This window comes from Aplidium turbinatum, chromosome 12 (genome assembly GCF_918807975.1).
Source record: "Aplidium turbinatum chromosome 12, kaAplTurb1.1, whole genome shotgun sequence".
In the NCBI taxonomy this organism is placed as follows: Eukaryota; Metazoa; Chordata; class Ascidiacea; order Aplousobranchia; family Polyclinidae; genus Aplidium; species Aplidium turbinatum.
In genome coordinates, this window is record NC_137483.1 from 21,441,079 (window position 1) to 21,467,002 (window position 25,924).

The following is a 25,924-nucleotide window of genomic DNA, read 5'->3' on the forward strand; positions in this document are numbered from 1 at the left end:
CTCGCCAGGATAAAATGGCCAAACGAAGAGAACTAAAATTATTGTAGCACTACCACAAGCAAGAGACACATCGTAGCATAGCATACCAACATCGCGATAAATGACGCAAATGTTGATGTTACAAAAAGAAAGAGTGAAAAATCAAAGTTTTTTTCTTGTTTGACTTAGCATGTCTCGGACTGCGGCTAAAGCAACCAATCGTTTTGGACTTGAAATTAGATTTAAATTTTGGGTTACATTATAATTTGTTTTATGTAATCCTTTTTTACCTATAACAATAATACTTTTGCTCTACAAATATTTTTTAAACTAATTATTTTATTTTATCATTGTCAAAGTAGTTGAGTAAGTAACACGTTCCATCATTTAAGGCTGAAGTCAATGGCGTACGCAAAATTTTCTCGGGGATGGGGGAGGGCATTCAAAATGTTTTTCGAATTAAAAAGAAAAACAACCATTTGCTAATAATAACCAGTAAGTCATATTGTGTGAGATTAACCTACCGTACTCAGCTTGCATTGACGATATTTTTTTAGTTTGCAGCAACTAGTTTACTCGTTTGAATACATTTTGTATTAAAAACAAAAAATGTGATAACGCTCGACGTCGCATCTATAAAATAATGCAGAGTTTAATGCTTCTATAACAAATCAATATAACTATCGTTCATTTTTTTTTTTATACAGGTAGAACAATGGGTTTCCTTCCGTCGGTTTTCGTGCGATTGGGAATTCTGACAGTAAATACTGATATTCATAGTGATATATTTCTTATGGAAATGCAGGTGCACAGAAAACCATTTCAACGTCTTGTTGTACATATATTCTAAAAGCTAATTATTTGTTTTATCAATAATTTTTAGTGTAGCTGAATAAGTAACACTTTCAATCATTTAGTGCAAGAGTGGATAACCAATTTATTGACGGGGTGAGCTTCAAGTATGAAATATCATCGGAACTGCACAAAGCTAAAGAAAAAATAAAGTATTCAACTTGGATTACACAATATGTTCTTTTGTTATGACAATAGTAATAATAATAACGTGTGTTCTTGTTTTGCGCTGTGTCCATAGTTTAACATGAGTTGCTTCTCTCTTCAGCGTTTTACGAAGCAGACAGTGCAGCTGCATCGAGCCGATTCAAGACAAAATTCAAGATTAAAGGATATTTCGAGACGAGGATGAAGAGCAAATTTTCGGATGGATTCAACAGTGAAGCGTTGATTTACTTCTGAGCTAGACAAAAGTAGCGTAAATCTAAAGAACATCTGGTAACACTTTGACTGGTCCACTCTGTTCAGGGCAGATAGTTTCGCAGTTTAAACCACTAAATTATGAACTTTATTTTGTCGCGGCACCATGGCAGGAGGCATAATTACAAATCAGGTTTATTCTTCTTTGCTGTTCCGCGCGGTTGGTTGGTTTTGAATCTTTATCCTCGGACTGACAGCGCCTCTGATAGGTGATTCCTGGTAGTTTCGCGTTCTTAGAGGCTTTCAACCATTGACACAGAGTGGTTACCGAGATTGGCAGAGTGAAGTTTCCGATTGTTGAAGCGTTGTTGCCGGGGAATTATTCCATTCATTAGGTGCCGCTGAATGGTGAGCTGTTCTGAAATGCGTTGCTCAAGCGCACACCCCGAGAGCCGATCCAGCGCCGCTTGATCTTGAGATGTAAAAGCTACTTTTGCCATCTAACTTAGTTCTGTTAACAAATAAGAGTTTGTCCAACCTTTCACTGTACTTTCATCACAATTTTTTCTATCCAGGTGCAGTTCTCACTTTGAAACTGACTTAATCTCACATCAAATGACTTCTACTGAAAACGTAGCTGCTACGTCACTCTGGCAGGCTACAATTCATAAACTTTGGAAAACATTTTAAGAAAATTTATCCATGGAGAAGTTGAATGAGAAAGTCTTTTATACATTTGTTGATTCTATTTTTAACATCGGGGTGGTTTAAGCTCGGGTCAAATAAAATGATCTCATGACCCGCAGGTTCCTCACCCTTGATTTATCAGCCCACGTACATTCAATGTTCTTGAAGAACGCGCTAAGCCAAAACAAAATCACCCACTTTCAAGTCTTTTGTCTTATAAAACACGTTTATTAGCTGAACTTATGACTTGGAAATCATCTTGATAAAAACTCGTAGTTTTTTTCTTTCAACCCCTACTTTAAGCATGTTCACTAAACCTTTGCATTGTGTCCAAAAACCCAAACAAATTTTTAAAGGGAAAGATAGAAAATTTGATGTAGGCTTAAAGTTTATTTCCAACTGGTACTGAATAGCCTCCATGTCACAATAACTGACGCAACAACAATCAAAATTTCAAGCTTCAGCAGCTAGGCTCTGATAAGTAACGTATTAGACAGTAAGCTGACAGCTTGTAAGACCTTATTGAAGCTAGAAGCATGCACAGACACAGCTATTAGTGCATAGAGGAAGTATTAATACGTCACACTAAACATCCGGAAATCCGAATCGCATGTGAATACTTTGCAAATGTCAAGAGCAAAAAAGAAACAAAGAATTGAGGAGTTCAGCTATTTTTGCACAATCATTCTTTTGTGACGTTTGCTTTGCTATGCATATCTGCTGCAAATCGTAAGTTATTTATTTAGCACATGCAGGCAGAAAAAACGAAATCTAACTAGTTCCTTGAGTGCTTCAGGTTTCTACACCTTAACATTAATTTGTAAATTCCATAAAATTTAAACATCTTATCTCAATTGATTGTAGGCCTATGTTCCGTTTTTCACATAGAGATTTGTAGTTTTTTAAGATAAATTATAATGCTCTTATTGCACAATACAAGTTAAAGTTTTATAAATTGTAAAAAGTATTTATATATATTTTATTTAATTATTTGCATCAGACTCAAGATTGCCCATATTACAATCAAACACAAAAAGTAAAAACAAAACAAATACTTAACTCCGAAAAGCTGAGTCGTAATGTACCAAATAGAAAGATTGATAGTGACAGTCTGTTCGCATTAGTTCATAAATCCATTGATTGGAAGACAAGTTACATCGGGTTACAAACTGTTATAATTTTTACGAATGAGAGCTTGAAAAGTTGTGATATTGTTATCAACGAATGCAGAGGTGATGCAGAGGTGAATGCAAAGGTATTAGCCTATGTTTTCATACTTTTTTTTACATTTTTGTTATTCAATAAGTTACGCTTGAGTTCCATTGTTATTATTTCTCTATGTTTGCCATAATAAATGCATTTTTTAAATACTCAAAAAGTCTACTTTTCAGAAAATGTAAATATCTAATCCGTTTAAAAAAATTTCCTAACTAAAGTCGTTTTTTTTTGCAGATGAATAGTTTTTAATCAGAAATATATCATAGATGTACATTGTACATTGTACAGTATATGTTCATGCTAAATGCATGTGTGGTCAAATGGATGAGTAGCCCGCAATGGGAACGACTAACAAGAATAAATGTGACAGAAATATTATCATCATCATCATCATGATCATCCGATCAGTTGATTTTGCTCTGTTCACTCTGTAAATTTAATAAAGAAGGAGACAAAAATATAATAAAACCTATTTTACAAATTATGAAAAACATCCAGAAAAGGGTAGTAAATAGTTTAACTCTTGTATGAAGATGGTAGCAACATTTCTAAGACAATTTGTCTGTTTGCCGCAGTGTGTCTGGAGCTAAATTTTATCTGAGCTCGCAGCATTGTTTTATAGTGTCTGAGCTCTTTACTGTTTTCTAGTGTCACACAATTTTATTTTCATGACCAGTTAGGAATATCATGTGAGGCAGCGTTGAAGCTACCAGCAAGTCCATGTACAATATCATGTAGAAGAATAAACTGTAAGCTGCATCAGTTGCTTTTGTATGAGATATACTTACTTTGTAACGTTGTAAATTAAATTGGTTTGATTTAACGTTGAATTAATGTAAGGTAGAACTGATTTAGTGGCTATATTAATCCCATTTAACTCACGTTGCTTTAATAGCTGTATATTTAAAGGTTCAACATCAGGTTGCACCTCAAAAAGTAGGCAACTCTGATGTCCTCATACTTTTCTGATCAATTGGAGATCTAGTTTGCACCAAATAGCAATTCTAATAGTTTAGTGGCATCATCTTCAAAGATGCCACGATCTGCAAGGAAATGCAGTGAAGTACAAACTGAACAAACAATAGGCTACCAAGACATTTAAAAGACTTTACAAACGAGTTAAAAACAACCAGCTTGCAAAAGGAAATAAGACTTCTCAGGCATAGGACAGTCCAAGTAAAAACCTTCTTTTATTGAATTGAGTGTGGTGGCTTGCAGGGGGACATGTAGCCTTAAGCTCTTGCATGTTTCTAGCTGCATTTTCTCAGATTCATTCAGAGCATTCACAGAAGCAAACGCGTCTTAGACCTGTGCTTTTGATGAACGTACAGCTACACTTAGGAGAGGGGAGGTCATGTTTCTAGGATGGGCAGATAAGATCTTTTACTTCGCGGAGCCCTTCGCAAATCACGGAAAAGCTGATGCAGCCAAAATATGTTTCAAAGCTGCATTAATCATGTTCATTACAACATTTAACACTTATTTTTAATTGGTAAAATTAAAAGCCCAGAATAAACGAGACTTCTAATTATAAAGGAATCAAGTATGGCCAGGCAGAAGGAAAGTGGAACACAAAATAAATGCATGTCTCACTGATGCACCGTTATCAATTGGGCTGTTCAGTCACGTTTTCTAATGTTTTTTGTTGAACAGGAAATTTGTAATTCCTGTGACGATGCCGAACTAAAATCTGGATAACAAAGTGTTGTTTTCGTCTATAAACATGGAGGCTATACAGTTTTCTTCACTGTTTTAGTGTCAACAATATAGCGCTACATATAGATAGTTTGAACTTTGCTGTATATTTTGCGTTGGAAACTTCATGAGGAAATCAATTTACCGATAAGCTGCAACAAAACACAATCAAAAACAACTTACGAAAGAAATTTTGGGTCATGAAGTTTATGTTTAAAAAAATAATTTGTACTTTTAACAGGTTTACTTGTTACAAAAAATATTAATATTCTGCTGCAACCATAAATTTATGATAATTAATTTTTTAAATAAATAAATAACGTAACTAAGTCGATATATACAAATGCGGCTATATAAATCGTCTGTGACAAAGCCTAAGCTGTCACAAAAACATGGCACAGAACCTTATTAGCAAAAACCTCATTTTATTAGCAAAAACTTGCCCGAGCAAAACAACTCAGTACAGTACCATATGTACAAAACAACGAAAAGTACAACAGGTGAGCCATCAATCGATCAACGATATACATGTAGGTGAAGGTAAGTCCTATACTTGAATCCAACCATCGGGGGATGAGAAGATAAGGCTCTCATTGTACTAAGCCTTCGGCACTAATGAGAATAAAGTGGCCAGTTTCTTTATCTGGCCAGTTCTTTTTTATAACTTACAAGTAGACCTGATGTAAATGTAGACGACCATAAAAATCAAAAGCAGACTATGCAAAACTTTAGTTTACTTTCCTTAAGCATTTCGCTAAAAAGTGTTGTTTTAAAAGTGTCTGGTTACAAATGCCGGTTTCACAGTTGTAGAATGCTTTTGAAACAACGCATGTTCGTAATACGTATTCCAATGAAGAGTAAACTTTAGGTTTCGTGTTAAAAATGTTCGATTAGTTTCCATTTAGTTTGCTATGAAAGCCTTCCTTCTACAAGCGACTTCAAATTGAGCAAAATGTGACTGAGGCATCTAAAAAGCACACTTCTAATTTGCTTATTTAAGTGTTTACTTAACCGAAGCCTACGACTGAAAGGTTGGTGAAATCTTTCAGCTACAATTTCAGTATTCAATTTTTTATTGTACGACTTTTGACATTTATTCAACAAAACCGTATGAGCAAGCAAAATATAAATCAGTTACAGTAATCATTACGAATGAGTCAGTGAACATTAGAATGCTCAAGTGGCCTAGATATTTTAGCCACCAGAGGGTATAAAATCGCTCATAAACTTTTTGTTCGTGTTGCAAGATGGCAACTTACAGTAATGTGACATATGTCAATGTATAAAGTCATTAGAAGTGACGTTGACAGGGGTGTGCAGGGAGTAATTTTGGACCCAAGCCCGGATAATTTTAGGGGCCTTTACCCTTTCTAAGGGTTAAGAAACTTGTATGAACCACCGCATGTTCTTCGAATATAGTACATTTTTCTTAGAAGGGTCTTGATCTGAGACGCGAGGATCTAAGTGGTACTAAATCCAATATATCCTCTCAACGGACCTGGTTATGAGGATTAGTAACTTTTTTTTTTACCGTAGAGCTACACCATAACCAATTTATTGTCAAAGTTTGTGAGTGTATGGCTTGATTATTGAATATACTCTTCCAATGTTAAATTCGATAATTCAGTCACCATCAATGTCTTTCATAAGTGACATATATGCAAAGTATTAGTTAAAAACTTCAACCGTATGCTCAAGAATACAATGATCAATTTCCTTTCACGTACCGTAAATACGATTATTGACAATCATTATAGGCTACAATAGCCTATTAACTTTTCTGGCAAGATAGTGCAAAGTTTGATTAAACTACATTAGCCTAACACCAGACTAAAAAGTGAAATATATTTACTATTATGCACACGCTCTTATACTGTACGTGTAACCTACTTCTTGCATTTTTATCAAAAAATCGATTCTGCCAAAACATGAAATCCCTGTTTTGAGTATCCCACCAATAAAATCACATAAAGTAAAAAGTAAAATTTTAGACAAATTACTGGCGGAAAAGCTGTTGGGGATTACAAATCCCACTGAATGGGCTACTTTCATGCAATGCAAATGACATAAACGAAATACGCAAAAATAAAACAATTTGTTTTTAAAAGCAGTTTTGGCTTTTTGCCAAAAACTGTTTTTGCTATAGTACGTATATTACTGTAGAAAGGTGACATTTTATTGAGTCGTAGACCACAGATACAATGCAGTAGGCTACAACTCGCCTACAAGTTTTTATAATTGAGGCCACATTTACAACAGAGGTAAAAAGTGAGTTTAGAACACAAATAAAGTCAGTGCAAAGCATTAAACTATGATGTAAATAAAATAACCTTAGTCATTTGTAAAACGTCAAATATAGGCCTACCTACAACATGATCATGCCTTCTTTTAACGAAAAGAAAAAAAAGTTCAAAAGCTATAATTGAATTGCATGAATGTCTATTAGGGGTAAATCAAAAATATAGATGCAATGAGACTTATGTTATAAATACCGTACGTGTAAAATGTACATAATTGCAAACGTTTACATTTTATGACTAGTAAGTTAACTGTAGCGTAAGTTGCAGTGTTTGGACAAAGCCTTAGCCATCGGTACAATAATGTATACTGCAACATTTATTAAGGCTTTGTAATAAAAGCAAAATTCTTTAAATCTCATTTGAAGGCCACTTCACTGATGCAAAATTGATGCAACTCCAACTAATGAAACGAACTACAGCAGCAACATTAAGTTCAATCCATTACATTCTTTCTTCATTGTCCAAACGCTTTTCTTCTATTAAAGTAACATTGTCCTCCGGCTCGGGCTTATGGTACCTGAAGGAAAAGCATAAAACTTTTATGCACAGAAGTTGGAGTTTTGATTGACCTAAAATGATAAATAGAAAACAGAAATTGTATAAACACCGAGTATTTCACTTAAACCAAATATAGTTATTTCTCTCTAAACCCTTGACAGCCTGTTTTACCAAAAAGGAGGATCATCAGAAGGGTCTTATTCAATGTCGATTGCAAGGGCTATGACCAGCGACTTAATGAAAGCAAATTGAGATGTCAATCTTTCATCAGGACCATCACAACAACGGGGAGGCAAGGTGGATCTGACCATGATCGATAAACCTTTGCAGTCCGACTAATAACACTGCTAGTTTGGTTCGATAACGGACAGTTCACTTATACGCCGTCACTGTCAACAATTTAGAGTGTTTGGCTTGCACCGACATTATGCGCAGAGCTTCTCTGGCTTTTTCCATGTGACTACTTCGAACTGGTTTGGTGCCGCAGTGCAGAGCACTAATTTCAATCAACCGATCGGTTAACAACGTACCAGCACTTGTGTATTGTGATTGGGTGCTTGAGTACAACCCCACGAACTGCCAAGAACTTACCAATTATTGCAACTCATTAAGGTTTGAAAAAAGGCAGCATGGTTCTCTGAATTAAATCAACAACCCACTTAGAGCGTTATGCAAAGAATCTTCCGGCAAAGAATCTTCCCGCAACTTATTTATAAAAAAAATGAAGGAATGGCGGTTCTCAAGATAAATGTGCACTGGCTACCTGCTGTAACTAGTTTAAGCCAAGCGTTCTGCCCACATTAAGCAAAGGGCTACAGTAATCGAAATTAGGTTTGATTAATTATTATTAGACATTTCAGTTTTTAGAAATTGAGTTTTACACCTGAAGGCCATTATAGTTGAGGACTGCAATACGCTTCGATAGTTGGGTTATGTCTCAAAAGTAAAAACTAATAGGAATAATATGTTTACCTTTTTCGTTTGAAAAATCCGCATCTTATAAGTAAGAAAATTATAAGAGCATATATAATGAGAGCTATTATTATTCCGATGAGTATGTACCACCATGGGAAAACTGCAACGATGTCATCTTGCGAAATAGTGTGATCAACTGTCGTTGTTATCTGAACAATCAAAAAGTAAGCTTTTCGTTATTCAATAGATTTTGAAGTTTATTTCCGTTTAATAAATATGCCACGCAAAGCAGAAAAAGTATAAAATATTAACTTAAACTTTCATTTCTAATATATGCTGAAAAACTCGTAGAAAAATGACAAACTATTTGCTTTGCGGATGTGCAATGTGCATGTGTGATAATACATGACATCTTTCTTAAACGTGACAATAAAGAGTTAATAAAACAGTTACATCACGATGTAAGTAAAACCTGCACACAGTGGCTCTGAAACAGTTAAAGCATTCTTTCGCCACATATAAGCCTTGAGACTTGACAGTAGGCTATAAGTCTACATTTACATCATTCTTTATTTCTTTACTTTTTCTGGCTAATTAATTATTGAGTTTGCTTTGTTTCATAAATCGGCTAGTGATGCAGAACCATGATAAACTAGAATATTTATTCCATTATTGAAAGTGCGGTCCATTAAAATTACCTACCTCTTTAGAAAGATGTTTTCCAGTCAACTGAACGTTGCTATCAATATTTGTAAGTTTTCCAAACACACCCACATCAACAAGATCCACATCCCGAAATTCCTCAAGAAACGTTGCATTCCATAATCGCGACTAGACAAACGATGCGGCTTGTTTAAAAGTCGAGCAATATTTGATTGCTAACCAGACAGTAAATCAGTCGTTTTTTCACTTTACATTGAATCAATGTAAAAAACGACTGGTTTGTTGTCTGGTTAGCAATGAGTTTTCTTGATTCGGGTGACTAAAAAGGATGGCTAGTCCATTATCTCAACAGCTGTATTTTTAGCAACTAGCCTGTTCAAATATTGCAACTATGGTGAGACAGAATGCGAAGTGTTGATTGATTGCGAGAATCTACATCTTCAGACTGAAAAATTGGAAGCTTGTTCCTCACGGTTCTGAACTGATGAGAAACAAACTGATGAGAAACTGGTAAACTCGCAGCAATTCGCTATTACCACAGCGAACTCGCAGCATCAGGCTAAAACAGATCGTCAAAATCTACATTGTGAAATAATGTATTTAGCTGAGTTTCTATAAAATTAAGACACCGTGTCTAGACATAAACCTGATTTTTAGGTAAACATTCCAGTTACATTATCTTCACGTGCAGGACGCCAAGTAATCTTGCAATGGTTGAGCATGTAAGTGATTGATTGAGGGAATCTCTATCCTTGGACTGAGAAAGCTTCTTTGAGAGCATAATTGTTGCAGTTTTGCATAGGTTAAGCTGCTTGTATAGGCTTTAAATTAAACCACTGACGAAGGCCGGTCAACGAGTTTGACAGAGCAAACTTTCCAGTTGAAGTGTTGTTGTATGTGAATCATTCCATCCGTTCCATCCACCATCCATATAAAAGTGTCGCTAAATCGACAGTAACTGTCGATTGTTGTTGTCCTTGAAATGCAAATTTTGTACCGCATTCGCTATACCCTTTGACGCACATAAGGAATTGGATATAAATTTTCAGTGAACCATTGTATTGTCTGTATTGCTCTAAACCATTGACATGTCTGAAGAAATTAATTCAGAGTTTCCAACTACTAGTTTCAAATTAAATTTTGATGTATAGAGAGGTTGCAGCACAAAAATTATATCAAAATATTACGATTTTGAAATATAAAATCATAATTTATTTTGTGGCACACATGCGTGCCACTGTACTTCAAAGGGTTGATTCCAACAAATCATATAAACTCATTGATTTATGAGATATAATGTGTAACTGCAGGCCTACTCACTTGAAAAAATACGGACATAGTTGTCCCAGCCTGGATAGGTTCTATATTGCATGCAATTGAAAAGCATCTGGCGGTTTGTTTTGGACAGTTCAGCACAAGTGTGCTTCTGTATGTTCCTCCAGAAGAAACGGATGCGATGCGTACGGGCTCGTACAACGACGCAGCTGTCTGGTTAAATCAACAAAAAATACTCATCAAGTATGTCAATCTATCTTGTTATTTTGACTCTAACATCTCAAAACTGAAGGCTTCTTGAAAGAACTAAAATTATATCTGTAAAAAATACTACCGTACTCCAACGTTTTTGTTCAAATCCGACTAAAAATATACAAACCGTAACTGAATTTCATCATTGGCTACTGCGTTGCTGTACTGTATTGTCAAAATGAATTTCACAGTGGACTGTTTTACTTTCATAATTGAAATGCTAAATTTTGCTCAATTAAGGTCTTTTGACAGTGCTTGATGAAATGCTAAAAAAGTTTTATAGTGAATTTATTGCAGAAATCAATGTTTTCCTGCATTGCTATGTCTTGACATCTTGCATTACTTTTGCATTTTCTTTTTAATTTTCAAATTTACACATAAAACTTACAAAACGCATCTGTTGATCTTTAAAATTATATTTATTACATTTACTACAAGTCATGATTTACTACAATGCAAACTCTTTTATTTTTAGAATTAAAATAACATAACTTGCCTCTCGTTTCATTCTACTTGGAGCCATTCTTGTAGATGGCAGCTTGTAAGTCAGTTCATTAACATCATCCTGAGAACAATTTCCTGCGACTCGTCCGCCACCAGCCACTACTTTGCTTAACACAAGATACAAAAGCCATTTGCCGTTTTGTATCTCATAGGGAAAGTCAACCATGAGTACGACCTTACCCGCAACTTGTTTGCCTGGTAAAAGTATAGGTTGTTTAAATTTATCTAGCTTGAGCTAAAATTTCATTGAATAGCCTACATGTTTTGTAAGAATAATGAAAGAAAAATCGATAGAAGTTTCGAACATTTTGTAAGTGTATCACAAAATCTATTGACTAATTTTATTTTCATAAATTCAAATCTAATAATGAATTTTGAGTTGTCAGACATCTTCATTTTGCAACATTATATGTTAATTTTAATTTGAGTCCTTTTTTAAATTTAAACACCACAAAAAAATGATGATTTGACATTTTGTCAACCCGGTAATCGAAAGTGATACAGTTCAGTAACGTTAGTTTTGCGTTATAATTATTGTCTTAGTGCTAGTGCATTGCACCGAGTCAAGTGCGCTTGATTACGTCTTGACTCCTTGTGGCTGTGAGTAGTTTGTAATTATTGCAGCAAGACTTTGTAACCACTACACAGTGATTTGTCACTTGTACACAAAGCTCTACTCGTGTTAAGACCTCTTTTCAATTCCTTCACGTTTGTGAGTTTCTGCAGCTATGCTGTAGCACCTACAAGCGTAACAGAATAATGAACAAATAGTCTACAAAACATGCCAAAAAACCATGAATAATTTTACACGTCATGATATAATTACAAACCATCATTTCTTCTAGTGAAGGTTTTATGAACAATCCTCAAACTTGTGGCAAAATTTTAAAGCTATGAGTAGACTTTTTGGGACAAGCTGTAATAGCACCAACCGTCATTCCTTATGGTGAAGGTATGATTAATCATTGGTCCAATCTCGTCTGTGTATACAATCGCGGATTCTCCTCTAATTAGTTCATCGCTGTATCGCACCTAGTGAATGATATTGATATATTGCTGATAAGGTATCACCATAATGATATTAATAATAATAATAAGATAATACTAATAATAATAATAAAGATGATCATAATAGTAATACTTCTAATGACACAAATGTGTTTTTATACAGCGTTGCATCCATTGCAGATATGCGTTGCTTTCAGCATTTTGTAAAGCAGACAATATCAGTGCTGCCGTATAAAGGCACAACCGAGTAGCCTACATTATATGCAAAAATAAGCGTTGATAACTAATTAAAGATTGACTATTATGTAAAAAGAAACAAATGCATATTCTCAACTCAAATAACAAGTCATGTATGTGTTTTAAAATAAAAACGTCAATCGCTTATTATCATCACAAACAGCCACGAATTGTTTTGAGGAGTTTTACTTTTTCCCCTTTGGTTTAAATTGATGTTGTTCAACTTCTTTGCTTTATAAATATCTTAGACCTCAACTTCGAAACGTTTGGTCTACCTATTTATTCTTATTGGTGCATATCTGAAGCCTAGTGCACTCAAAGGGCATTATACACTTTATTTCAAATTAACAAGCTCCAGATTATACATTAGATTCTTGCTCTTACAAAAGTAAACACAATATTGCAAATATGAAATGCCTACTTGCTGCGGGTGGCCGTAGCCAGATAGTGTGAGTTGCATCTCTATGATGACGTCAGAAGGAAGAAGTAGCAATGGAATTTCTGGGTTTTCACTGGATGTTGTTCCAGTCACTTCAAAAACAACCTAAACAACAAATGGGTTGTTAAATTAAATTATTTTGCATCTGTCGATTTAAATCAACATTCTAGGCTGCTTCACAAAAGAAAAAGTAACAATATAGAGTAATAGAGAGATGGTGGATCGACTCGTTTCTCATGTAGAAAAGAGGCTTTCCTTAAAAACGGTTCTTCATAAAATTGTCTAAAATAACTTCCAGAGGTTAACAACGCGTTAGCATCAAACGATATAATCAGGCAAACAATTTCAGTGCTTGAGCTTCAGTTGTTGAACACTTCCAATGAGAAACTTGAGCCTGGTTTTCCGAAAAGCTTTTTTAGAGGTTACACGTTCGTGCAATCAAGCTAATAACCCATAGCATTGCCAGGATGAGTTTCCATGTCCTTGTTATTTTGTTTTTACATTGATTCAGCATATAGCAACCGTTTCGAATAAGTCCAACATCCTAAAACAACTGAGTTCTTGGAGTTTCCAAACTCAAAATGTTGTTTTATTGTTGTGTGAATACGTATGTTGTTGTTTTAATTATTATCGTAAGGGGTTGTCCTTTGAGAGTGGAGTATACGTATTTGCATGTACAAATAGTACAACGATTGAAATAAAAAAGGATGCAGTGGCGTATACGTAAGAGGGGTATTGGGTTACTTCTCCAACGCATCGAAATGTTTCTTCGACAATCAAGTTTTCAGCGAACAATTTTGTTGGTATTTGTATAGTAAGAAACAAGACAAGAAACTGTTTATTCATGATTACATGAACAGTAATTGCACGCAAACGCAAAAACATAAACAATAAATTAGCATACAACGATAAGGAAGCAACGATGGGACATTCTAGTTATTTAGCCGAGCAGCCACTTTGCTTGAAAATTTTATGTTTCTACTCAAAGCAAGGTTGCAAGTGTGATGACTATAATCCAGCAAGTCGAAAATAAATCAGTTTTTGTATTCCATCAGGCTATCAAAAAACAAAGGTAAAACAAAATAACTAATGTAAAAAATACTGTTTCTAGCTCTAGTTGCAAAATTCATCTGATGAAAGTGAAAGTAAAACTAATTCTAGAAACAACAGTTATCCTGATGAACATCTAAACTATTCAGTAATAAAATACAACTACATGTTGCTGAGTGTGTCATCAATTGTATCATGTACAGTGATCATATAACCGCAAGAACACAATGTTTAGTTGTTTACCTTCTTGATAGCAGGAGTTAGCTTTGAAACATCAAGTTCTATATCAATCACATCCATGCTTTCATTTACATAAGGGTTCCCCAAAACACAAGCAACAAAAGTTGACCCACCTAGAAAACATACCATTGGCAACATGAATTGCAGCCTACCAGTAGTCTCCACGTCCTAAGCCCACCTCGGGACCGATAATTGGGGCAATTCTCTGCCAATCCTATACATTCAGTAATTCTGGACCGGAATACAGTATATTTGGCTCAATAAGGGTAGGTCTATAAACCGTGGGCTTAATAAGCGGGGACTACTGTATTGACTTTGCAAAATAAGCATCTGGTATGTCAAAAACACATAAGCTATGATATCTATAACGACGGCAGTATGCAGTATGTTGAACAAATTTTAATCAATACAAAAAAAAATTAAAAAAGTTTAGTATTTTTTAAACTTATTTGCAGAAACAAAAGTGTGTATAAATTAAACTTATAATTAATATAACCATGCCACTTTAGTGTATACACCTAGAGACGATTTTTTTCAATTTGGTAATTGAAGTATTGCAGCTTTTCACAACTTATACCTTGGTCTGTGGCTTTGCAGGCTATCTCAGCACCTGACGAAAGTGACACAGTGTAGTTATTATAATAAATATTATTTGGAAGCTTCACTGTGACTGATGCATGGTGTGCTTCCTCCCCGTCGTTCGACACATTCAATTGCAAAAAGATCTTCTCAGAAACACCTAAACATGAGTGAATATTATGCAACGAACGACCGTAAATGGTAAACACCAGTGGTTAGATTTGTGTCAGCTGCGCTTGTTCTGGTACACTCATTCAACGGTCACAAAACAACTGTAGAGTAGTACAGCACATTAGATGGAGGAGCTACCTGAAATGCAAAGTGATGCATCCATTGGTTTGAACATCACCTATTAATAAGGACGGCGGGTCTAAACCAGTCTTAGTTCGTTCAGCAATTTGTTAACAGAAAAATTGTAAATACACAAAGCGTTAACTGTTGCAGTTTGCCAAGATGAAAGCAAATTAGAAAGATAGCGGTAAACAATTAATAAAACTGGCAATAAGAATTCATTATACTAGGCTACTATAGAACTAAAATTCTATTAAAAAGTATTATATTTTATGTTTATCATTTCATCTACAGTAAAGCATAAATACTCTCTAAAAAGTCTGAATCATAGGTGGCAAACTTAAGTGCCATAAGTGCTTACGTCAGTGCATTTTCTTTCTTGAAGCATTGTTTCAGTAAGGTTACGATTTTTAAAGAATTGTTCTATATAACAAACGAAAACAGTGTGTGCGAACAATCAAAAGTAATGTTCAAGAAAAATGTGTGGCGAGTTCAAATTACATCAAGTTAACGTTTTGCATATCGTGATTTCGGATATCAAATCCTCATCAGTGCAACTGAATAACAGGTACAGCAAAAGTGTCAGTAGTTCAGTTAAAAGCATTGAACTCGTCGTAAATTTTTCTTGAATAGAGATTTACCAGGCAGTGCATCCTATGGATCCGTAATTGGGCTTCTCTTCAGCATCAGCTTGCGGGGCGTGGAGTTGTTCTCTAGTACGTTATATTGCCTACCTTATTATTTTTGCAATAAAAAGTAAACCTGAAATGTAGGTTTAAAAACTTACCAACAACAATTTTCTTAGGAGCTTTTCCTCTGACTTTTAAATTACTTTGACATCCGTCATCTCCGCAGTCATTATAGATTTTGACAATGCTGCTTCTTTTTTCCGGCAGGTCATCATTCAATACCGGATCATTGATCATACGGAACACCGGAGCTCCTATTTTTTCCGGCTTTACCTCATTTCCATCACTGACCAAGGTGAAGTCTTTCAAAATACAAAAAGTTTTTGAAACGAAATGCGTTTGTTGTGCTATTGCTATTTCACACATTGAGTTGTGATACCAGATGCTTCATAATCATTGCATAGAAATTACAGGAGACCATAACTCCTGGTAACTGAAAAATAATGTCGCAGGTAGACGTTTAATGTACCCCATTTAACATAATTATTTGTATTTGGTTTTTTCCTAAAAAACATCAAAATTATAATAAAGCATACATGCTTCATTCAATGCAAAGATTAAAACTATGACTTTTGGTACGAAGCTAGGTTTTTGTCTTACTCTGAATTTATTAAGATAAATTTGATATATATATTAATATTAATTTTTATTGATAACAGTAAATTATGTACCTTTCTCTCTTAGTTTTCTGCACAAGTAATTATTGTTGTGTACGAAATAATCTTCTTGCTTTTTTCTTTCTTATCTACCAACTCAAAGCTGGACGCTCACCATACAGCCACCGTGCACACAATAGATTGCCGACATGCGTTTAAACATTGAAAGTACCTACCAAGGTCAATGTGGATTGGACGAAGCTTGTCTTGAATGTTGCCTTTGAAGAACACAATGTTTTCCCCACCAGGACACACTGAGATGCCTGCATATAAAATGTTGTTTAATGATTGGACTTGAAAGATCAAAATCTTTTGCTTCCGCAATGTAAACTACAGTATATCCACCAGAAATCAAGCCAAATAAACTATTTTTAATTTGCTTAGAAATAGAGACTACCTCTTGCTGGTGAACAATTTTCTAAAAATTGCATTCACAATTACACGAATTCGCTTGTGCATGGCTGAGATAGTGTCAACAATTTCCTAAAAATTTCAAAATTACAAAACCTTATGCGACGCTGCTTCACATCGATTCATCAATGGAATAAGGGTTTGAAAATTCAGGCTGTTTACAAAACTTAATAATTTTCTCTCAGTTCCAAGCCCATAAATGTATCTCCGGCCCAAGTAAAAAGTAACCTATAACTCTCTGGGCCATCATCTCTAGATATTCTACTTTTTACCATTGGGTTGGAAAAAACATCAGAGTTATAAACTAGGCATGCGTAACTATGCGTTGAAAAAGTTTAACTCCTTACACCGACCTGCTTTGGGTAAAGTTACAACCTTAGTTTTTTCAGAATTCCCCTGGGGATTATTTAATCGAACCCTTGATCTTTTGTTATCTTTCTGTCTTTCGGCATCCAGGGTGAGTTTGTATTTGATGTCCAGCTGTTCAGAGTATTCCTTGTGGCGTGACGAGTAACTAAACAATACGATTTTACGCATAAAGCCAACAAACAACACTGGCACAATCTAAACTACTGTAGCAAAATATAGTTTTGCGATTTTAAACAAAACAACTTAGTATTTAAAAAAATCATTACTTGAAAAACTACATTGAGCGACACAAAACTTTCTGATTCCCCAAACATGATTGCCACGCAAAAGAAAATACATTCTGCGATTGAATATTAATTTAAACAATATGGAAGTTCAAAGTCCTGCATTGAATTTTTATTTCTTCCGGAAGATTTAGGCCTACTTCCTCAAAAAAGTATTCTAAAGTGCAGCCGTGCAGCCGCCAGAAATACCAAGTCAATTCCTTATTAAAAAAAAAACATCAACGTGAACTGAAACGGCATAACTCAGCAATCTTCCGTAACTTGTCTGAATGAATCTGTATTTCAGAAATTAATTTATTGCGATGAATTATATTCTAGATAATAGCCTCCATCTTGAACGATTTTGTCAGTTAGAGATGAGGTAGGATAGCGTGCATTGATGATGTGCATTATTTTGCATTTTTAATTCTTTTACAAGTCGTGTTAATGGTAAACTTAATTGCATTGAAAAGATGGTACTGCTATTTTACATTCATCAAATGCTGGCACTTGCACAACAATCTAACCTCTTAGTGTAATTTATTAAGAATCGATTTCGCTATACTAGTAGCATCTTCGGCCAGCACATGTAAAAAAGAAAATTTGAAAAATACGTAAAACGAACAAATAAAGCAAACTCCGATATTATCAACATGCATAAAATTGTATTTTAAATAGATGGTTACATAATATTAAAATCAAAACCTGCAAGCCTAAATCTGAAACTGGTGTTCTGCCACGATTTTCAACTATGTAGGCCTACTGGTACAAAATTCAAGAAATACATGAACATATATCATCCATCTGGTAAATTACAAAAGTTCAACATGACGAATACAAAGAAAAACACAATTTAGTTTCAGTCCATTGCCATAAGTTTACATTGATATAACGTCAAAAAGAATAAGTGTGAATGGGCATAGTTGAAGAATCTACACCACAGGGGTCGGAGGTTGCTGATAACATGGGATTTAAGTGGTCGGTCGAATCACTTTCTGTACAGTATATTAATGGTGGCTTTGATTTTATGTAGCCATTTATCTTCAGCGATGTCTAAATATTGTTTGCTGGGTTGTTCGACGAAAGTAACGACAAAGCAGTCTGTCAGAGCTGGTTTCTTTTTCTGTTCAATATTGTGGAATTTTGCATAATGTGTCAATAATGCTGCTTTGTCACCGGATTTATTAGAGTAATTAAAACTGTTCCAAATAGATCTATATGTGGCCCAACGTGTGGAAAACTTTGTCATGGTTTGTCCTACATAGTGTTCGTGACATATGGTGCACGTTGCAATGTATATCCCGTAATTTTGGCAAGTTAAGTTTTGTTTGAGACTGTAAGTTTTGTTGGGTTTACATTAGAGGTGCGTTCTTTCATCATAGGCTTATGCGCTCCATGGTTACCGCACAGTGCAGATTTGCCGCATGGTTTAGAGTAGCCATTGGTTGGTGTTTCTGTATTCAGGGCAATTTTTTTGTATTTTGTAAGTAAATTTCCCAAGCATTATTAAAAAAAAAACAATAACAAGAAACTAACAAAGTAACATAAAATATTACTGATTGATTGGTTGAATCTTTTTCATCATAAAATATTAACGTTTTCTGCACAACTCTCTGCCTTTTTTAGGGAATAACTTAATTCCACCAATCAAAGAGCAAATAACTGTGAATAATAATAAAAAAATGCATTTAAACATTGCTCGTTTATCAAAAACAAAGTTGGATGCTCACCTGAAACAAAACTTGACACTGAAACATGAATACATCTTTTCACCATATGGGCAGTTTGGAAACTTTAAGTCAATAACTGAGAGACTTGTTTCTAGTGAGGAATTCAGCGCTATAATGGGGCGACTCCTGCAATAGAACAGTGGTTTCCTTGTAATAATAATAATTTTATGGTTTGTTTATAGTGGCTGTATCACTGATGAGGTCTTTTATCGACACAACTCATTTTAATTTTTTATCACATTATTACCCGACTTATTCTCACTGCGTTATCCAAGAAAGAACAAAAAGCAAAGGGTACCGCATTTAAAGCCTCGTGTTTTATAGTTCTACCAGCACCAGAGTTAAAACTCTAACCACTCAGCCACTGATCTGGTTTTGTGGTTTCCTTGTGATAAGCTTGGCAGACCAGGCTGTGGCTGCACCACACAATTTAATAAATAATTAAAAGTATGTTTATCCTCCAATCACCAAAGTTCCTAGACTGAACTTAGTTTTCATAATGTCGCACTCTTGCACGAGGCAGATTTGCGTAGTTACAATTAGAAATAGTTTAGGTTACATACAATTGCGATTTTGGGCAAGGGTAGCCTAATTCTTACATGCTCAGCTTTTTCTCACCACCCTGCTCACATGCCGTTGATAAAAATATGTACTCGTCGGTTGCAAAAAATTTTTGTAGGAATCATTTGATGTTGAGTGGTACTTTCATCTGACACATTCTTGAAATTTGAGCTGCACCACATTTACCTTAGCAACACAACTTGATCTGACAAGCTGCCTATCAAAAGGTCGGGATACTTGTTGTTGTCAATATCTACGCTCCCAGAGAGCGACACGCCAAACCCATTCAAGTCTGGCTTGAACGTGACGTAATTATTCCCATCAAGAACTTGTGAAAGTTTAACAACGCCATCCTTGGAACCTGTAAAATTGTAAATTTTAAATGTAAAACTGTACATTTTCACGTTTGTGGAAATACAAAATGAACATCCTCTTTGGCAACAGGGGAAGCAAAATCTTGAGAACACAAAATAAACATGCTGTGTAAATGGAATAAAATAACACTCGTAACAAATGTAGCCTTAACCTGATAAAAAGAATGATGAAAACGATTTGAAATAGAAACTGGCGCAACCGCGCATCGGTTGTTCAACTTTTGAAATGCAAAATATTAAGCAACGCAAGAACAACTTTCTATGCAACGCTTCCTTAGTCAGTGGATTAGTTTACAAACAACAACACTTTATCTGTAGCTTTGTATTTTTAAGCAGCCGATCAAGTTAATCGTTTGATTAGTCAATTGAAAAACAGTTGCGCAAAGTTTATCTGAAGATCAGTAAGCGCAGATTTTAATCAGCAGATAATGGTTGGTGCACAAAATTAATCGATAGATTAAGCTACCTAATCGGTCGAAAATTATTTTCAATATCAATTACTAGCTAATATTAGTGTGTTACGTTTCTATTGTACATTATAGTCCGGCGGTTAAGAACGTAATCCTGAGTGATCAATGATCATGGTTGGTTGGTTGGTTGGTTGTGGTTAGTGGATCTGTATCCTCGGACTGATAAAGCCTTTAGGTTATTCCTGGTAGTTTTGCATGCTTGTAAAGGCTTTTGAACCACGGTCGGTTACCGAGCTTTGGCAAAGTGAAGTTTCTGATTGTTGTAGTATTGTTTCTGGGAAATTATCCCATCCACTATGTATTGGTGAATGGAGAGCAGTCCTGAAATGTGTTGTTCAAACGCACACCCCGAGAGTCGAACCAGCGCCGCATGATCAAGTCAAGCGCGTAACCACTGAACTAATGGAGCGGACATGTTATTGTTCCTAATATTTGGGTACTTCAGCAGATGCAAAGCTAAAAATAACATCATTTAAAAAAAGATAGTAGTATTGCACACCAGAAGACGAGGTTACGACCACGAAAGGATGGGCTACTGACCACCATATTCCAATGGAGTGGAGTATAACCCCTGGAGTATCACTCCATGCTAAACTTAACATGACTATAGCATAAGTCGGGTACAAAATATTCCAGCAGTTGCAACTTGTATGACACAGTAAGATAAAAATATTAAGAGTAACAACATTTTCTCTCACCTCTGTAAACATAAACTTTACCCTTTTCTTCATATGGTGCCCCAACAGCAAAATCATTGTAACCGTCTTGATCGATGTCACCAAGGGCTGAGACTGAGTAGCCAAAAAAAGAATCCAGTTTTCCAAACAACAACTTTGGCTTGATAAGACTAAAAATATAAAATATGTTTGATCTGATGACAAAAGAATTCACTTAGTCGTGTATTGTATTTAGCTTAAAGCGATTCCCAACCTATGGGCCGCGACCCAAAGTTAGGTCACCAGAAATTTTACTGGGTGGTTTTTCCAACAAGAAAAATGTTTGGTATAAAGTAGCTGTTCTATTCACAATATAATATGCCATCAGCTTATGTTTGGGTCTCATAGTTTTCGAAATTTTAATTTTTTTTTTAACTGGAGTCAGTTCTTATAAAGACAAGGAACCATTGGCTTATTAAACGGTCCAAAAATAGCTTTTGAGCTGAAAGATTTTGTGCGTGCTGTGCTACAGCCTACCTTTGGAATATAGTTTAGTTATAAAAAAAATTCTTTACATCAGGTAGGTCAGATACCCATGCATATAGGTTACGACTAGATAGCGTAATTAGAATTGTACTACTCACTCACAATAGCTGTTAAACAAGTAAAATCTCGTAGCCTATTTGAAAAGACAATTACAAGATCGAAATTGACTTGGCATTGCAAAAAATGCAAACCCCAAGACAGAGTCTGAAAGAATTGGAAATTCATCAGCATCAAGTAATCAACGAAGGCATGGTGGAAGGAAGCGATGCAAGGAAAGATGGAGAGGAACTTGATGAGATAATGTAAGTCAATGGAGGGGCTACTGAACAAGCCGAAAAAAGGCCGGAAGACATAGATTGGTTTTGACATACGACAGTCAACCTTTAAATCCGAGATGGTACATGATTTTTCATGTCTAACAAAATGACCTCATGAGATTCATCTTATTCACAGAAGCACTTCATGTTAAGTTTCAATGTGTTTCTCTAGAAAACTAAATGTAAACACTAAACACCAAAAACAGCATACCCAAACTGTCGAAGAGGAGTATTGATGTAAACATACACTGCACCACCATATTTCCCTTTATTTGAATAGGAATAATACTGTGGGGCTCCCACCATCAAATCGTCCAACCCATCACCGTTTACATCGGTGGCAACAACTGAAAATCCAAAACTAGACCCAATCTGATCTCCCATCACAAGATCATATTGAAGTGGAGCTAAGTTTATTTGGCCTTCTCCATCTGAAGTAGATAATAAATAAGCTAGATTAGAATTACAATCTTCTCATTCTGTTGTAAAACCACGGCACCTTATTCCTTAGTTTTAACTCTGTTGTAGGATTGATTGAAAGTATAAGCGTCATATTGATAGTCTATTATAATCTTTTGATGGAATTGTTTATTCTCTGATTAGTAAGTGGGTGTCTGAAGTCTGCATTTCAAAGAATATTACAAAGAACTGTGTGCACGTCTGACACTTTCCTGCTAGCAAAACACGTCTTTTTGACATCAATTGAACGTCTGCAGATATTGAATCAATGTACCGTACTGTAATTTTGTTAGCCGAGGAATGAGTATATCAGTAGGGATACAACGTTTTTCTTTAAACGATAGAAAAATTGCGAAGTTTTAGTTTACTTATCAAAACATCGAGGTCCTCATCTACAAACATGCTACTAAGAGCCTGAACACCAAAAGACTACGTATAATCATCTACAATGGCGCACATCTAGACGCTGTTGCAATATGGCTGAATACAATATAAGTTGGAAGTTATCATTGTACAGTAACCCAGCTTATTAAAACCACGGGTAATAGCCCCACCCGCTTATTAAGCTCATGGTTAATAGGCCCATCTCGCTTTATTAAGCCCAATTTGGTTCGGTGTGGAATTATTCCCATTTATAAGAGTGGCAGAAATTCATCCCAGCTTAATAAGCCCAAAAATGTCTGGCTCCGAGGTGGACGTAATAAGCGGAGACCACTGCATATTGCAAAGCTCAAAATCAACTGTTTGTTTCCAAAGCAAGTTTTCAACAACAAAAACAATTAATTTTTTTACCAGCTAATGTTACCTCTTTTCTTCTTATAAAAAACCACCGCTCCAGTAAAGTTGCCCCTAGGAGCACCAGCTACATAGATCTGATCTTTTAAACCGGCGTTGTTTAGAGCATTACTGGTTGCAACTGAAAATCCCATGTAACTGTCCCTTCTTAGGGGAATCCTGCAAAGAATGTATGTTAAAAAAGTGCATTCATGGTAAATATCGTTCAAATAGGTCGTTTAATTCATTGGTAAGTTACCGTTAAAAAGTATATTTGTATTGTGTACAAGCTTATTGCAATCACAACACAACAAAAAGTGAGATAATTACAGCCTCAAAACTGAGGTTACTAATGCTTAATTTCTTGAAACGCCGCTTTTCACAGGATCACACTTGAAAGTAACTAAACCAGTTCTTAACAAAAGTTATTGTACAAAACTTTTCAAAATTAAAAAAATCTTAAATCGCAAAGAGGATGTTGGAAAAAATGTATAAAGTACCATACCTCATAAAGAAGGCAGTTTAAAGATATTTACTATTTTTAGATGGCTAGCGTTTAATTGGGGTATGAGAGTGTGTTTTCGTAGACAATGAGACATAGGCTAAGATACTCATTTTTACAAAAATCTTAAGTAGCTTTGAATCTAACATAAGAAGGCTGGTGATAAACTTGCTGTAACTTTACATACTTTTCACATTTCACTTTTTTGTTTTCGTCGCCAGTTTCTTCACAACCAAGTGTTTCATATTTCCCCAGGGGGCTGAGGCTGTTGGGAACGATTTCTGACATATTGTAATCAAACATGCCCCCTGCCCACGAGTATGCTCCTGGACCACCTAACGAAGGATAAAAGTTAATCTCTGGATACATTTCAAAAATTCAACATAATCGTTATCATACACTTAGTTGCACCTCCGTAACGCTGCATTGACACGGTCTGCTTTGCAAAGCGCTGAGGAGCAACGCTTTATGAGATGGATACAACACTATATAAATACAAACATTATTATTATTATTATTATCCTTTTTCTTAGCTATATACTGTACAGCCGAATGTCAATAATTTTAACAAGAATTTTTCCGTGTAAAAAAAAACCTTTGGTTTCAAGCTATTAAGTTCAGCTGCCTTTTCACTAGCTTTAAGAAGAAAACTATTTTATTAAAAATGACGTTTTTTTAAAACATTATGTAATCTAGAGGGTGAACCAGACAAACTTGGTTACTCCAAAGGCAATGGATGTCTTAAGAACAAACTTGGTGCATGCCGCTTTATAAGTTTTCATTTACAGATCAAGAACGCACAAGATAACAGTAAAGCTGCAGGATAACAACAAATAACTAATTCTTGAGGAATTTGAAACAAGCACTAAATCTGTAGCAAGCAATCAACTAACACTCAGAGGAACCTTGCTCTGGAGAAAAATATAGCCTAACAATCAATAAGAAACAAGCGATTTGTATTTTTTTTTAAGTTTTAAAAGATTAAAAAAAATATTGTGATAAATTCTGGATAAAACTAATTTACTTGTTTATATAACCCTAAAATAACCCCATTGCCGTACATGCTATTGTTTCGTTTATATTAAATCTTCTTCTTCGCTTGAACCTTGTTCTTCGCCACTTCAAGGGTCGAGGGGCTCTGCCTTTTACCACCCTTGGGCAGTGGCGGCGACGCGGTCTAGATGTTTGGGCAGGTGTCGACCAGCCATTTATATTAAATGATGTGTATCTATCAAACAATCAGGGCTGGATTTCAGCCGGAACGGCCCGGAACGCCGCTCCGGAAGCTCAAATATTTTATGCTCTTATTATGCTTTGCTCTGTTGAGAGTTCGGGACTTCACTAAGTCAAAGTCCCGGTTCAGAGTAGCGTTAAGATGGTGTTTGTAATTTGTATCATTCATTTGATCCGTTATTGTGCAACCTTGAGGCAGCTTGACTGTCCTAGCGGCACACCCTGACGTTTACACTCCAACATTTTATTCAGCAATCTTACTATGTCAAAATTGAAGCGTTTAGAACGAAAAGTGACTAAGTCACAAAATACTACTAAGGAGATATTGACATGTACAGTTTTCAATTGCATTGTAAAATCAAGATTTAAAAGATTTTTTTGTTTTTGCCATATGTCAGTGTCTACAACCCCAGCCTAGTTCTGATTGCACTATTAATTGATTTTTTAGTTGAACTTGTCAAAAAATATTGATAATATTCTTTTTTGGACTTATGCACTTTTCTTCAAAATTGCTGGACTTAGGAACTTTTTGACACAAATGATGGACTTAAGCACTTTTAAGTGTTCTATAGGCCTAACAGAAGTTGCCATCTCTTACTCCAGATACTACTGTAAAGTAAGCTATTTGAATATATTTCTTCAAACCTCGTACTAATATGACATTGAAATAATCTGCAAAAAATTATTTTGGGTTAGAAATATCTTGAAAAAATTAGGCTGATAGCACATAATAACTGTTACTGGTAATTAATGAGGTAAAAAACAGGTAAAGTACAGAGACTTCCCCACCTTCATTGGCAATGTACAGTAGAATAATAATTGGGTTAGGCCTACTGGACTACATAATAATAATTGGGTACACTCTCAAAACC

General features: G+C 35.3%; 1 protein-coding gene across 1 annotated transcript in view; it reads right to left on the reverse strand.

The window, feature by feature from the left end:
- Positions 1–5,196: 5,196 nt before the first annotated feature.
- Positions 5,197–25,924, reverse strand: part of LOC145780683 (integrin alpha-6-like) — a 35,865-nt gene continuing 15,137 nt past the window's right edge. The window contains exons 9-26 of the mRNA XM_082592304.1: positions 24,007–24,178; positions 23,349–23,497; positions 22,296–22,515; positions 21,264–21,412; positions 19,908–20,082; positions 19,161–19,286; positions 17,152–17,312; positions 16,564–16,650; positions 15,830–16,033; positions 14,750–14,911; positions 14,176–14,285; positions 12,865–12,987; positions 12,131–12,230; positions 11,191–11,393; positions 10,488–10,655; positions 9,207–9,335; positions 8,562–8,713; positions 5,197–7,608 (exon numbers count right to left, since the gene is read on the reverse strand). Of these exons, the coding sequence (XP_082448430.1) occupies positions 7,533–7,608; positions 8,562–8,713; positions 9,207–9,335; positions 10,488–10,655; positions 11,191–11,393; positions 12,131–12,230; positions 12,865–12,987; positions 14,176–14,285; positions 14,750–14,911; positions 15,830–16,033; positions 16,564–16,650; positions 17,152–17,312; positions 19,161–19,286; positions 19,908–20,082; positions 21,264–21,412; positions 22,296–22,515; positions 23,349–23,497; positions 24,007–24,178 (2,666 nt within the window). The 3' untranslated portion in view covers positions 5,197–7,532. The remainder of the gene's footprint in view (positions 7,609–8,561; positions 8,714–9,206; positions 9,336–10,487; positions 10,656–11,190; positions 11,394–12,130; positions 12,231–12,864; positions 12,988–14,175; positions 14,286–14,749; positions 14,912–15,829; positions 16,034–16,563; positions 16,651–17,151; positions 17,313–19,160; positions 19,287–19,907; positions 20,083–21,263; positions 21,413–22,295; positions 22,516–23,348; positions 23,498–24,006; positions 24,179–25,924) is intronic.